Genomic DNA, 13,595 nt, shown 5'->3' with positions numbered 1-13,595 from the left:
ATTATTATTATTTATTGAAGTATTTCTGTGTGTCATGTTTTCCACCTCGGTGTTTTCTGTCGGGTAACTAAGCTAGCGTTTTTAGAACCTAGGAACTGTTAAGCTAGCTTCAGTCAGCGTGGGTCATTACTAACTTGGGAGTCAAGGGGTATAAGTAGACCACCTTACGACGAGCAGCCTTTATAGTTTCAGCAATAGAAATTAATGTCTGCAACAATGTACAGCTAGATGTCTCCTCTGGCCTGTTCAATGTGCACATTTGATATCTTGACGCTAACAGGTTAGCTTTCCCAGTTTCAGTGCTCACTAAGTTACTCCTGCAGCTTTTTTCATATAATGATGCAACATTCACTGTCCTGTGTCATCAGTAGGGGAAACTGGAAGAACCTAGACACATAATGCAGGAACTGTTCTTTTTATTATTCGACTATCAATTGAAGAACAAATCGGTTAACTGTTTCTTGGTAAAAAAAAAAAATTGTGGTAATATCATATTTTTATGCATTTCATTTAGTTTGCTGCGCATCTGTGAGTAGTTTTCTGATTGCATCTGCAGTGAAATCTACTAGACAGACAGAGAAAACCTTATTTAGGCAAGAAGCTCACTTCCAGGGTGGATAAAAGTAATTCAAAATGCATTTTATGTTTGTCTGTGTCAGTTGACCTGACCCCAGCTTTGGGAGTTGAAATGTTAAATGGAGGATCTGTTTATTGTTGCCGGCGTTGTAACGGACTAAGATAAAGATAAACTGTTTGCTCTAGCATCTGCTATTGACAGACAAAATACAAACGTTTAAACTGATCTGTCCACACTTCCCTCCAAAGAAATCCTATAAAAAAGCTTTAACTACTTTGTTTGCATTTAGACACCCAGACGTTCCACCCAGGATAAAACCTTTAGTTATCTGTTCTTAATTTTAATAAAGAACTGTATTTTACAAGAAAATGTTCAATATAACATGCTTTATAAATTATTTTCTTTTATATGCAGAAGTACGTAAATAAATAACGAGTTTGTAATTAAAGGCACATAATACACACTAAGACATGCATAATTTGGTGTAAGTAATGTAAAGCTGGGCCAATAGAGTCAGACCTTGAAATGACTGGTTCAGTCTCAGTAGTATGCATTAGGTAAATTTTTGATATTGTCCAGCTTTGGGAGTAAAAGTGGATGTTTTTGTTGTGTCGGCAGGTTCTTGAGAATCATTAACTAACATTAGCAGTGTTAGCATGAGTAACTATCAGTGCAGTGCAATCATATGTTGTAGAAATATAAAAACATATATAGATTAGGCACAGGCAGTAATTTGTGCATTTATAAATGACTCCGTTTAGCCATTTAAAACTAACTTTTCACATTTGCTATTCTACATTGGTGGCGCAAAATACATAACTGAAGTACTCTAATATGGAAGCAAATCGTTACCATATTTCAAATGAAAAAGCATTTTCAGAAATGCTTTTTCATTTTAAGAATGTGGCTGCATTATTTGACCCATAAATAAAATTAGTAATCAATCATCCTATTTGCATTTGCATTTTCTTCTTCACGACTGCACATTTTATGCCATAATCAAAAAGAAAACAAAGCAGACATTGCTTTTTCGTTTTTGTGGTCTGCCCGCAAAGTACTGCCCAGAACTCGAAAACAAAAAAGCATTCCGAGCGGCGGGCGCAGCAGAGTGACGTCGGCAGCCGCTTTTCCTCACCTCCCTGCTGACCGATCTACCCAGCTTGTTCGGTAGGGGGCGCTGTGCACGTCTGCATTGCATTACATTGCAAACGTGCTGAGAAATTGATTGAATTGCAGCAGGGCCGAGCTCAATTTGTGGCAGTGGCAGGAAGAACTGGCAGTTCCGGTGGCATCCTTGTGGCAGCCTTATGACCTGGGACATCCAGCATGTTTTTAAGCATTTATTTATAATTTTCTGTGAGTGACAATTCAGAATAGCCGCTCTTGCTCTATAATAAACCGGCTGTTTGTGCAATAAATCTTCGTCATCCTGTCAACACGTCACACATACACATAGTGCTATTTATTTTCCATGTCAAGTAAATACAATCACCTTATGTTATGGTTCTGAAGCTGTTTATTAAATAATAATCAATAATGAAATCATTATTTAAAGGTAACAGGCTATAACAACAATGACATCCCGTTTGCTGATTGTCAGCATTGGCATCACTTCCGGTGGCAGCTCCACAGACACTATTAACAATAATGACATCCCATTTGCCGATAATCAGCATCAGCTTCCACAAAAACAGCGGCAACTGCATTGGCAAGCTTTTACGGCCGGTCTGGCACCTTTTGGTATCCTCGCGGAATCCCCTGCCACCCTGCGGCAAGCTGTGGCAGCTTCGGTGGCAGTCTGTGCCGGAACTGCCAGTTCTGCCTGCCACTGCCACAAATTGAGCTCGGCCCTGCTGCAATTCAATCAATTTCTCGGCACATTTGCAATGTAATGCAATGCAGACGTGCACAGTGCCCCCTACCGAACAAGATGGGTAGCTCGGTCAGCAGGGAGGTGAGGAAGAGCGGCTGCTGACGTCACTGATGCGCCCGCCGCTCGGAATGCTTTTTCATTTTCGAGTTCTGGGCAGACCATGAAAACCAAAAAGCAATGTCTGCTTTGTTTTCTTTTTGATTATGGCATAAAATGTGCAGTCGTGAAGAAGAAATGCAAATGCAAATAGGATGATTGATTACTAATTTTATTTATGGGTCAAATAATGCAGCCACATTCTTAAAATGAAAAATCATTTCTGGAAATGCTTTTTCATTTTCAAATTTTACATTTCAAATTGAATTTTGGTATCTATTTGTTGGGGCATATTTTGAAAAATAAATCTCAAATGTCTTTTTCAATTTAATTAAGTGAAAGAATGAGCAGTCTTGAAGAAGAACATTAAAATGCAAATAGGATTATTGATGAGTCAAACAATGCAGCCACATTCTTAAAATGAAAAAGCATTTCTGAAAATGCTTTTTCATTTGAAATATAGTAACGATTTGCTTCCATACTCTAACTGTACCAGCAGAGGGTTATTCGCTTCTCTTATGTTGTGTTTTTTCTTCAAACGATTACATTATATCCTTTTAGATGGTGGGAATATTTTCTCAATTTCAGTTTAGAAAGAAGTTCATAATTTGATTGAAAATGTCAAAAAGGTTAATTGATTAACTGTATAAGTTTGGATCTTGCAACCAACTAATGGCATATGGGAAATTTAACATTTTACTCAAAAAAAAAAAAAACAGAAAGTGTGACAAGTTGGAACCAAATTTTTGTGGCATGTATTAGAGCCTATGCCTAAAACCAGAGATAGAATTGGTTTCAAAGCCGAACACGACAGCTGCAGTGTGAGAGCACTTTGGATTGAAACCTAATGACCGTGGTGAAGCACTTAACCTGTGCGAGCTGGTATGTTTTATTTGTTGTAAAACGGTAGCAACTAAACACGGAAACGGGACAAACATGCATCTGCACCTAAAGCGTAATCATCCGATAGTTTTTCCAGCTAGGAAAAAAACTACAATTGGGCCTTCTTCGTTTTCCTGACAGTCCACAATCACTGAGTGCTTTTGTTGTTAGTTTGCACTTTTTGTTTATAAAACTGGAAGTTTTGCCTATTTTCCTTGTCTGAGCCTAATAATTGATATTTTTTGAAGGTCAATTTTGTTTGTTCTCATCTGTCATTATTATGCTTTTGGTATTTTCTGTTAACTTCAACCTCTTGGGCACCGTCATCTGTGTTGTGACTATGATTATGAATATATTATTTAAGATTTAATATTTTATCAAATAATATTTCGGTCTGTTAAGGGTTGTCCTGTGAGTAGCAGCCCAGTAAGGCGATGGTATTAGGACAAAATCAAAAGGGTGAGCCAAGCTCTGACATTATTGAACAGCATAAACTCTGTACACACATGGAATGAATTCACACAATTTCTTAAAATACAAGAATTTATTAACAAAAATTGCAATCCAAACATCCCTTTGGAATATAACATGAGTATGTGAAACATATCAATGTTTAGAAGTGGGGGGGATCAAGAGTAAAACAGTTCCTTTTAAATATCTGATGTTTTGCAGTATTCAACAATATTTCATGTTATTATTTCGAGTGATAGACCAGGACAACAAACCAGACATTTTATTTTTCTACATCACTACAGCTAAGCCCAAAATATTTATACCCTTGGCAGATTTGGATTTATACATACTTTGATTCAACAATGAAGTTTGCGTCAGATAGGAAATAAGAGGGGTATTAATGTAATGTATTAATGTATTAATGTAAAAAAAAATTATAAATTGAAAAAAAAAGTTTTTTTTACATTTAAACAAAGTGTCTTATTCAAAAAAATATTTATACATAATAGACCATTGAAAAAGCATTTGTGCATTGAAGCAATCAAAAACTTCACCAGCTTTTTCCAGGTATCCACTGGCATTTAAACGATTTATCTTTGGTGGTAAGTTCAAAGTCTTTGAGGTTGCTCTTTGCCATCACCCTAATCTTTAGCTTCTGCCACAGTTTCAAAGGCTCTGAATAAGGGTACTCGGAAATGTTAACATTACTTTCAGTCAGATGAAAAATGTTTGTAAAATTGGAAGATTTAAATCTGCCAGGGGTGTGAATAATTTTTGGCTTAATGGTATATCTGTTTTAAGTGGTTCAGGAACTTGCCCTGATAAAACAACATTGACTCAAAGGTTTTGGCGTTAAAGATTCTAGACTTGACAGTGAAAGTGGTTTCAGTGAAAGAAGGCTAAGAGCCAAACATAGTGTCAGCAAAGGAAGTTACGTCTGAGGCTGCAAGCAGTATGGTGACATGCTGGTTTATCAGTACTTAATCTACTGTAGATTGAATACATTTTAACTGTTTTATTCCCTTACCTTTCAAATATTGGCTAAGAAGTTTCTCTAACCGCGACCAACCTTTGATCTGAATTCAGATGCCCTGGGCTGAGCCTCTGTCCCTATGTGCCTCTCCACCCCCTCCAGATTTCTCATTCTGGTGTCACCTAAGGCAATTTGTAACAGACAGTCGGGCTATTAGTCAGTGACAGGGAAAAGGGGCATCGACATGACTGATGGATTCCTGCCCTGTTGACTCTTCTTCTCCCCTTTCTTACATATCTGTTTTTTTCTTTACTGTTCCTCCACTATAGTCCCGTTTTGTTTTCATTGTGTTACAGGGTTAATTGTTTGGTATAGCCACTGAAGGACAGTAGTCATCTTAAAATTTATTTGCCTGAGGAGCTGACAGGAAATGGACAAAAATAATAGGGAACTGGGTTAATTTAATGATTTTCTTCTAATTTCTTCCTTTCTGGTTTTGTAAACGTACACAGTTGAAAAGCAACAATTACACTCTGGTCATCTCAAAGATGAAGTCTATTATGTCGTTACTAGCATCCAGGCTAATATGGCCTATTCTAGCCTTTTTCTCACTGCAGAGCTTTTATGAAGTTCACCTTCAAACAACAGCATAATCTGCTGTCTAAAAATAGTCCCACTGTGACATATTTGGTGCTTGCTTCAACCCCCCAGCCCTCCCAACCCCCTTTTTCTTGGATCACATTATCTTGAGTTTATTAATAATCTTCTGTAATCATCAGGGCAGAGAAATGAAGCAGAAGAGAGGTAGATCACAGGTACAACCTGTGTTCCAAATTGGTTATTATTTAACAATAATTTACCCTGGTGTCAAGACTAGAGGTGCATCAATCTGAATTTTGTGGTGGCTTTCTGCTTTTGTGATGCTTTGACCTTCTGAAACAGTTTTTGGCTAATTCCAACTTCTCTGTAAAATCCACAATAAAACCTCATTCTTATAAGATAGTACTGCACTAAACAATATTAAAAAGTTATGCAACGGTGATATTATTGGTAAATATTTTGGTATTAGCTGCAGAAAATCCACATTTTCTCTTTCCTGTCTTTCTCATGCATTCTTCCTGCACTTTGCATTTTGCTATATTACGTTAAGTGTTACTATTACCTGTTGAAAGTTCTGCTCTTTCTCGCTCTCACAGTCTGAATAAATCGCAGATGCATCCCAAAATGTAGTAGAAAATTACATTTCCTGTTAATGAGCTTCTTACATCTCTGTGCTCTCTCTGACTTCATTTTTAAACCCTAAATTCATTCTGAAAATGGTTAACCTTTGAGTCTTTTTTTTACTTAGGAAATGCTTCCAAGCTGTAGGCTGTTGTCGTCAGTGCAAAACTATTCTCTGTGCATCTCTAGTCAAGGCTGTCTCAAAGTTATGCTGAACACCTTTCTTTTCGTGAAAATATGAAGAACAGCTTTTATGTTTCTTTAGTTGTGTTATTTTCACATCTTAAATGTGAAAAAAGGCTCTTAAAAAGGTAAAGTACCCTCAGTATTCTGCAGCACTTGAGATGAGCATAATAGCTCTTTTCAAATGAATGTGCTTAGTTAGTCCCGAGCATTGTGTTAATTGCTTTTTAATGGTGCTATTAAAGGGAGGCTGTCCCTTACACCCTAGCCCACCTGTACAGATGATAACTACAGGTTAGATATGGAGCAATTGATCGAAGCACGGGTATAATCATGTTGTTGATTAAATGTCAGGAAGAAGCCAGTTTATTCTGCATGCAATCAAGCGGTCATGTATTTTATTTAACCCCCTATGTGTTCCACCGCAAAGCACCTTTTTTGAGCGTTTATAATTGTGTCTCATATCTGTTAATGTAAAGTTTTTTTTTGTTTTTCTTTCTGTGTGTGAAGGTTTTCTAGCTGTCCAAGCAGTATGTAGAGAAAAACTGAGGAGTGGAGGCAGAATTCAACCCAGTGGGAGGATTCATATTTTAAAAAGAACCCGTAAAATTTTTAGTCTTATGCGCTCCGGCATTGCTGCAGCTGCAGCCACGGCAGAACTTGCCAGCCCCAGTCCAGATTAGATAAGCAGGAAGTGCTGAATCTGTTCTCTCTATACCTTCCTCTTGGTACACTGAGGCAGTTAAAAGTCAGCCGCTCAGTTTGTAGAAGTGCTGATGGAGGCATAATTGAATAACTGTGCTGATTATTGATATCGTGCATACACACAATCTTCTAATTGTACCAGGCTCCACATTGAAGTGAAAGAGAAAAAGACTTAAAAAGACTTTTAGATTTAAAAAAAAATCTGGCTCTTGCTTTGAAATGTGAAGTCTGAGACATGTTCTGTGTAACTTGCTGTAATCCCTTAGAATAACCAAAAATATTCATTGTTACTGATAACATATGTATATGCATTTTTGATCCAATCTCAGAAAATGTCTTTAAAACTGACACACTATAGTTTGAGCATTTTCTTTGTGTTACTTGGCTCATACGTTCATACCTAAACTCCTTTCCTGCCCCCAGCCCTTGTGCCAGCGGGCCTCCATTCGTCTCAGTGTACGGTTCCAGCAGTCCCATGCAGCCACGCGTACGGCGGATGAAGATGGCTCCTGGACCGGACAGGAGAGTCTGGCCGAGGACGACCCAGAAATGTGGGCTTTGCTGCAGAAGGAGAAGGACAGACAGTGCCGTGGTTTGGAGCTTATTGCTTCTGAGGTATTTAAAGCATAACAGTGAGAGTTAATTATTTTCATAAATTCTTTTCTAGTTATAATCATTTTTATGCAGTCTTAAAATGCCTGGATGTTTCTTATTACTTTCCAAATGTGGGTAAGGATAGGGAAAATGAATATTGAGTTTCTACCCTTTATTCCATATTTTTTATCTGGATGATAAAAAGCTGAATTGGTCATAAATACAGGGCATTTCAATTGCCACATCAAAACCTTTGTTCAACTCATTGATTGTTTTGGTTTTTGAGTTACTGACAGAAGAATAATTCGCACTCATGCAAAATTGGGAAAAGGACTATTTCACTAGTTATTTGGACTGTCTTAGATCAATGTTTTTCATTGGACATGTGGTTCTTCAACTGGGTCTGGTTTAGATGCCAGACAGACTTTTAATTTATTTTATTCCTTCATTCATTAATTCTTTCAGTCATTCATCTTTTAAACTGCTTATTCCTATGGTGACTATCCAGCAGTCTATGGGCGGGAGGCAGGGTACACCCTGGACAGGTCGCCAATCCATCGCAGGGCAACACAAAGACATACAGGACAAACAATCATGCACACACTCATTCACACCTAAGGGCAATTTAGAGAGACCAATAATAACCTAACAGGCATGTCTTTGGACTGTGGTGAGGAAGCTGGAGTACCCGGTGAGAACCCACACACGCACGGGGAGAACATGCAAACTCCATGCAGAAAGACCCCCAGCCGGGAGTTAAACCCAGGAGTCGAACTTGCTGTAAGGCAACAGTGCTACCAACTGCACCACCGTGCAGCCTTTTATTTTATTTTCTGCAAACAAAATAAAGGTATGAAAGATGACAACCGGAATTCAAGATTATTGTGTCTACTGTAGGATCATTTGTCCATATTTTACAATTCTTGGTATTCTGGATTTTAAATTTAGGATGATCTTAATTGTTACAGTTAAAAAAAACCAAGACAGTGAAATAGTTATTTTCACTCTGAATCTGGGACTTTTCAGTTAGTATCTGGGATATACGGAAAATAAAACCCAACTGTTTAATAGTTTGCGCTCAAATTCCCTTAATGTTAGATAAGCTGATGTATCCAAGTCCTGGCAAGAACCACTGGTTGATTTAGCTTTTGTATGTTAATGTATTGAGATGATAGATATGTTTTTTTATGTTTCATTTGACCTGTACCAAATAAGCTTTAGTTTGGTACTGGTCAAGCTTTAGTCCAATAATTTGTTGCAATGCACATACAAGATTAATTCCTAAAAATTACATTTATCCTGCCATTTATAGTCCATGTCTGCATCTCTTTAGCTGATTGTAATTTCGATGACTTGTGTTTGAGCCCAGTTTTTTTTTGGTGACATTTCCATCTTGGTTTTAGTTTTATTGCTTCAAATTAAACTAAAGTCAGTTTGGTATATTTAACTGTGCCAATCTAATATATTGGAATATTTTTAAATTCATTTCTTTAATTCAGCCCAGCACAGTGAGCTGGCTGAAGTTTCTCCCTCTCATTCTTTTAGGTTCTGTAGGAACAACAAAGAAACCTGCTGCCAGAGAGCGAAGAACCCAGTTAAGAAAATGTAGCACTTGGGAGTCTTTAAGCTAATATGGACATTCTGGGTTTTTGACCTTTTTATAACCATCTCATTTTGTTGTACTTGTACTAATGTTTTTCTTACTTGGAGCAACCAATCAAACACTGTTTTTACACACTCCATGCTAAACCACCTTGTTGACAGAATTATAAACTCTTTTCCATTATTTTAAACAGCATTTTACACCTCTCTCAGTTCATTGTACCAAATCACATTACGTTGCATAAAAAAAAAAAAACAAGACCAATGAAAACTAATGAAGAGAGCCATGTGTAATGATTTGTATTTCCAGAAAGCTGACAGTTGTTTCCAAACGATGTCCCATTTGTTCTTTATATCCCATCTTTTTTTTTTCAAATATTTCCAAAACCTTGAAAGGTTGACATTATTGGGACCTTGTTGCTAAAATACAATTATATAACTTTTAACACAAACTCAATGCTCTCATTGGCAAGCTGCACAGGTAAATTCCTTTGTAAAAATGCTTAGATGAATCTTTACTTATTGAAAAATACAAGAATAAAAAAGGGGCATTCTTTTGGTTTTTATTCCAGAACCATATGGTGTGAAATGGAGAATTGTACTATTCAGAAGGGCACAGTGTTTTATTTTTTGTTATTTCTCTCTTCCCTTGTTTCTTCTCTGCCACAGTAGTTGTTCAGTGGAGTATATCAGTCTCTTCTGAGCACAAAGCCTGACTGCTCTAGTGTAAGATAAAGCTGATATCTTCATCCTGCTTACGTCTTAACTCACTCTGTATGGCTCATCACACTAACAGTCTGGCAGACATGCCTTGAATGAAGAAGTTTTTTTACACACGTGACCAACCCTTCCTAACCAACATGAATACCTCAAAGCGCTGTGAAGCAAACGCTTGTCCTTTGCTAATATATGCACATTTATTGGCATATGTAAATAGACTCTTTCAGCGCATGAAAACAAAGAAAGCTGGAGGACCTGATAACGTCTCCCCATCATGCCTGAAAGCCTGTGCAAATCAACTCGCTCCGATCTTCACAAGGATCTTCAACAAGTCACTGGAGAAGTGTGAGGTCCTCTCCTGCTTCAAACGATCCACCATCATCCCGGTTCCCAAGAAACCCACCATCCTAGGATTAAATGACTACAGGCCTGTAGCCCTGACGTCTGTGGTCATGAAATCCTTTGAGCGGCTGGTGTTGAAGCACCTGAAAGACATCACAGGCCCCCTGCTGGACACCCTGCAATTTGCTTACCGAGCAAACAGGTCGGCAGATGATGCTGTTAACTTAGGTCTACACTTCATCCTGCAACACCTCGACCACCCAGGGACGTACGCCAGGAACCTGTTTGTAGACTTCAGCTCGGCCTTCAACACCATCATATCAGACATCCTCCACCAGAAGCTCACCCAGCTCAACGTCCCAGCCTCCACCTGTCAGTGGATCAACAGCTTCCTGACGGACCGACAGCAGCAGGTGAGACTGGAGAGCATCTTCTCCCGATCCAGATCAATAAGTACTGGTGCCCCCCAGGGGTGTGTTCTATCCCCACTCCTCTTCTCTCTGTACACAAACGACTGCACCTCATCAGACTCGTCTGTGAAACTCCTTAAGTTTGCAGATGACACCACTGTCATTGGTCTGATCCAAGACGGTGATGAGTCTGCATACAGACAGCAGGTGGATCGGCTGATACACTGGTGCAGTCAGAACTACCTTGAACTCAACCCACTCAAGACTGTGGAAATGGTGGTGGACCTTCGAAGAACACCACCCCCATACACCCCCCTCACCATCCTCAACAACACTGTATCGGCCGTGGACCACTTCAAGTTCTTAGGAACCACCATCTCTGAGGACCTGAGATGGTCTTCACACATAGACACTGTTCGAAAGAAGGCCCAGCAGAGACTGTACTTCCTGAGGCAACTCAAGAAGTTCAACCTTCCACAGGAGCTGCTGGTCATCTTCTACACTGCCATCATTCAGTCTGTCCTGTCTTCATCCATCTCAGTGTGGTTTGGCTCATCCACAAAACAGGACAGGTCCAGACTGCAACGAATAACCAGGACTGCAGAGAGAATAATCAGGGCTGACCTTCCCTCCATCCAGGACTTATACAGGTCTAAGGTCAAGAAAAGAGCTGCTAAAATCTCTGCAGACCCCACACACCCTGCACATAAACTGTTCAGAGCTTTACCTTCAGGCCGTCGCTACAGAGCACTGTTTACTAAAACCAGCCGCCACAGAGACAGTTTCTTCCCCCAGGCTGTTTCTCTGTTGAACATTCAATAGAGTACCAGACAACCTCATACTGAAGTCGCAATTCCACCTTGTATATATTTATATTGTATATATGTATTTAAGGACCTAAAGATATATGCAGAATATATCTTATAACGCAAAAAAAAAAAAAAAAAACCCAGAGAGCAAAGTGTACCGAAGTCAAATTCCTTGTTTGTTGTATGTACGAACTTGGCAATAAAGCTGATTCTGATAACAGATTGATGTAAGAGAAGCTGTTACTGGAGCTGTTATCTTCCTTGATCTCCTCTTTGCTCCTTTGAGAAGCATTACCATAACCATTCACACACGATACACTACCACCACACAATCAAAGCAGAGGGTGAGAAACTCATTTGTCTGTTTTTGCCCTGAGAGTCTGTACAGCTCTTTGTGGAGTAGTCACACTATGCCTGTAAAATGTATCGTTGTTGCGATATCTGATTTTGCAATAAAAAATATTGCAAAGGGTTGTTTGGAGTTAAATATTAGTTGAACCATGTCTTCCAGGGGTTGGAAAGCCAGTGCTAGAATTTGCTCTTGATTTCGGCCTGAATGTTGATATCGGTGGATCCCTTGTAATAATATAAACTCCTTGTTGTGGAAGTTAAACTGGAAAACCCAAGTTAAATGTCAGGATATCTGATGTTTAATCAGAGTAAACAGTGTTTACTCTGATCAGTCTCCTGAAAGAGGAGATCAGTGCTTACTCAGAGTTCAGTTGTTTATTCCATCAATTGACTGTACAATTATCAGGTTCCTGATGAGGAGCTAAGTTTTGTGATTCTGCTATTCATTCATTTTTATTCTTCGTTAACTTAACTACAGATTTCAATTTAGCCCACTTACTACATTTATGCAGTAATTAATGTATTGTTCAAAGGAATGCATAAATTGACATAGGACATGTGTTGGTGAGGAGTCCATCTTCTGAATTATAAAAGGAATACTTTGGAGAAACACTTCATAGGTGTTGTTTGTCCTTTACTAGGATTTTATAGCGTGATATTTTAATGGTACGTAGTTCCTGAGGAAACAAAGACTTAGGTTTTGTTTCAAATCTGGAATATTATCATTAACCTTAAAGATGGAGTGTTTCTGACTTGTCAGAGCTTTGTACCTAGTTTCTGCTGAATATAGTGACAGTACTTTTCTATGAAAGCACATTTCAACATAAAACAAAAAAATAGTCCTCACAAAATATACCTCAGCATGTGCACAAACATTTTTCACATTATCTTGTGTCCTCCGGGCAGTGTAGTGATAAACAGTGAGAGTTGTAGAGTGTTAGTCTTTGGACGTCCACAGGTTCAATACTGTAATGATTGCTTTTCGCCAAGGGGGGATTTCTCACTATCACTTAACAGACTTTAATTTGCCATCCTTGTCGCTTCTATCCTCTCATGTCATTGATCCGAGTGTGTGTTTGTCTGTGTGTGTGTCGTCATTGCAGAATTTCTGCAGCCGAGCAGCTCTGGAAGCTCAGGGCTCCTGTCTGAACAACAAATACTCTGAAGGCTACCCAGGGAGAAGGTGAGTGTTTATTCAGCCACACCCCAGCTTATTATCAGTGCTGATATTTTGGGCTTCAGGACATTTTGTGCAGATCTGCAAAAATAAAGCGATACATTCACGCATACTGATTTACACTGAGTTTCCTGTGTTAAATTCCCTGATCATAATAATCCACCGCCCCTAGGTTGCTGAAGAACATTGGATATATTTACAGTCACATGTCTAATTAAGTGTTTATTTTAGTGCTGTGGTTTTATTTATTTCAAATTTATATTTGAATAAGAATAATCTCCTTCCTACTGTTATATACTGTTAGTTTTGACCCCACACACACACTCGCCCTCTCAGCTGTTTTACACTTTAGTGTAATGAAACAAAAGATAATCTGATTCCTTTTGAAGGTTTGTACTATAGCCATCAGTTGTTTTTTCATTTGCTATTCTGCTGAAACGTTTTCAATATTTTAGGCCTGTTATGCCCTCGGTTTGTTGGAGTCATGTGGGTCAATGATGTTGGAGGATAACTAATGATCCCGATGCTGACTAATGCTTTAACGTGATAAAACCATTTTGATGACATGGATGTTGATCTTTTGTCTAACATTTCAAATGAAAACGTGAAACATGTTTGTTTTGTACT

At 38.6% G+C, this 13,595-nt stretch overlaps 1 protein-coding gene across 1 annotated transcript in view; it reads left to right on the top strand.

The window, feature by feature from the left end:
• The window catches only part of shmt2 (serine hydroxymethyltransferase 2 (mitochondrial)), a 28,097-nt gene that overhangs the window by 172 nt on the left and 14,330 nt on the right, over positions 1 to 13,595 (top strand). Inside the window, exons 2-3 of the mRNA XM_047348271.1 lie at positions 7,387 to 7,578; positions 12,895 to 12,974. Coding sequence (XP_047204227.1) covers positions 7,387 to 7,578; positions 12,895 to 12,974 — 272 coding nt within the window. The remainder of the gene's footprint in view (positions 1 to 7,386; positions 7,579 to 12,894; positions 12,975 to 13,595) is intronic.

Source organism: Girardinichthys multiradiatus, chromosome 20 (assembly GCF_021462225.1).
Source record: "Girardinichthys multiradiatus isolate DD_20200921_A chromosome 20, DD_fGirMul_XY1, whole genome shotgun sequence".
NCBI lineage: Eukaryota > Metazoa > Chordata > Actinopteri > Cyprinodontiformes > Goodeidae > Girardinichthys > Girardinichthys multiradiatus.
The sequence above is the reverse complement of the archived record's forward strand: the minus strand, read 5'-3'. Positions and strand labels throughout refer to the sequence as shown.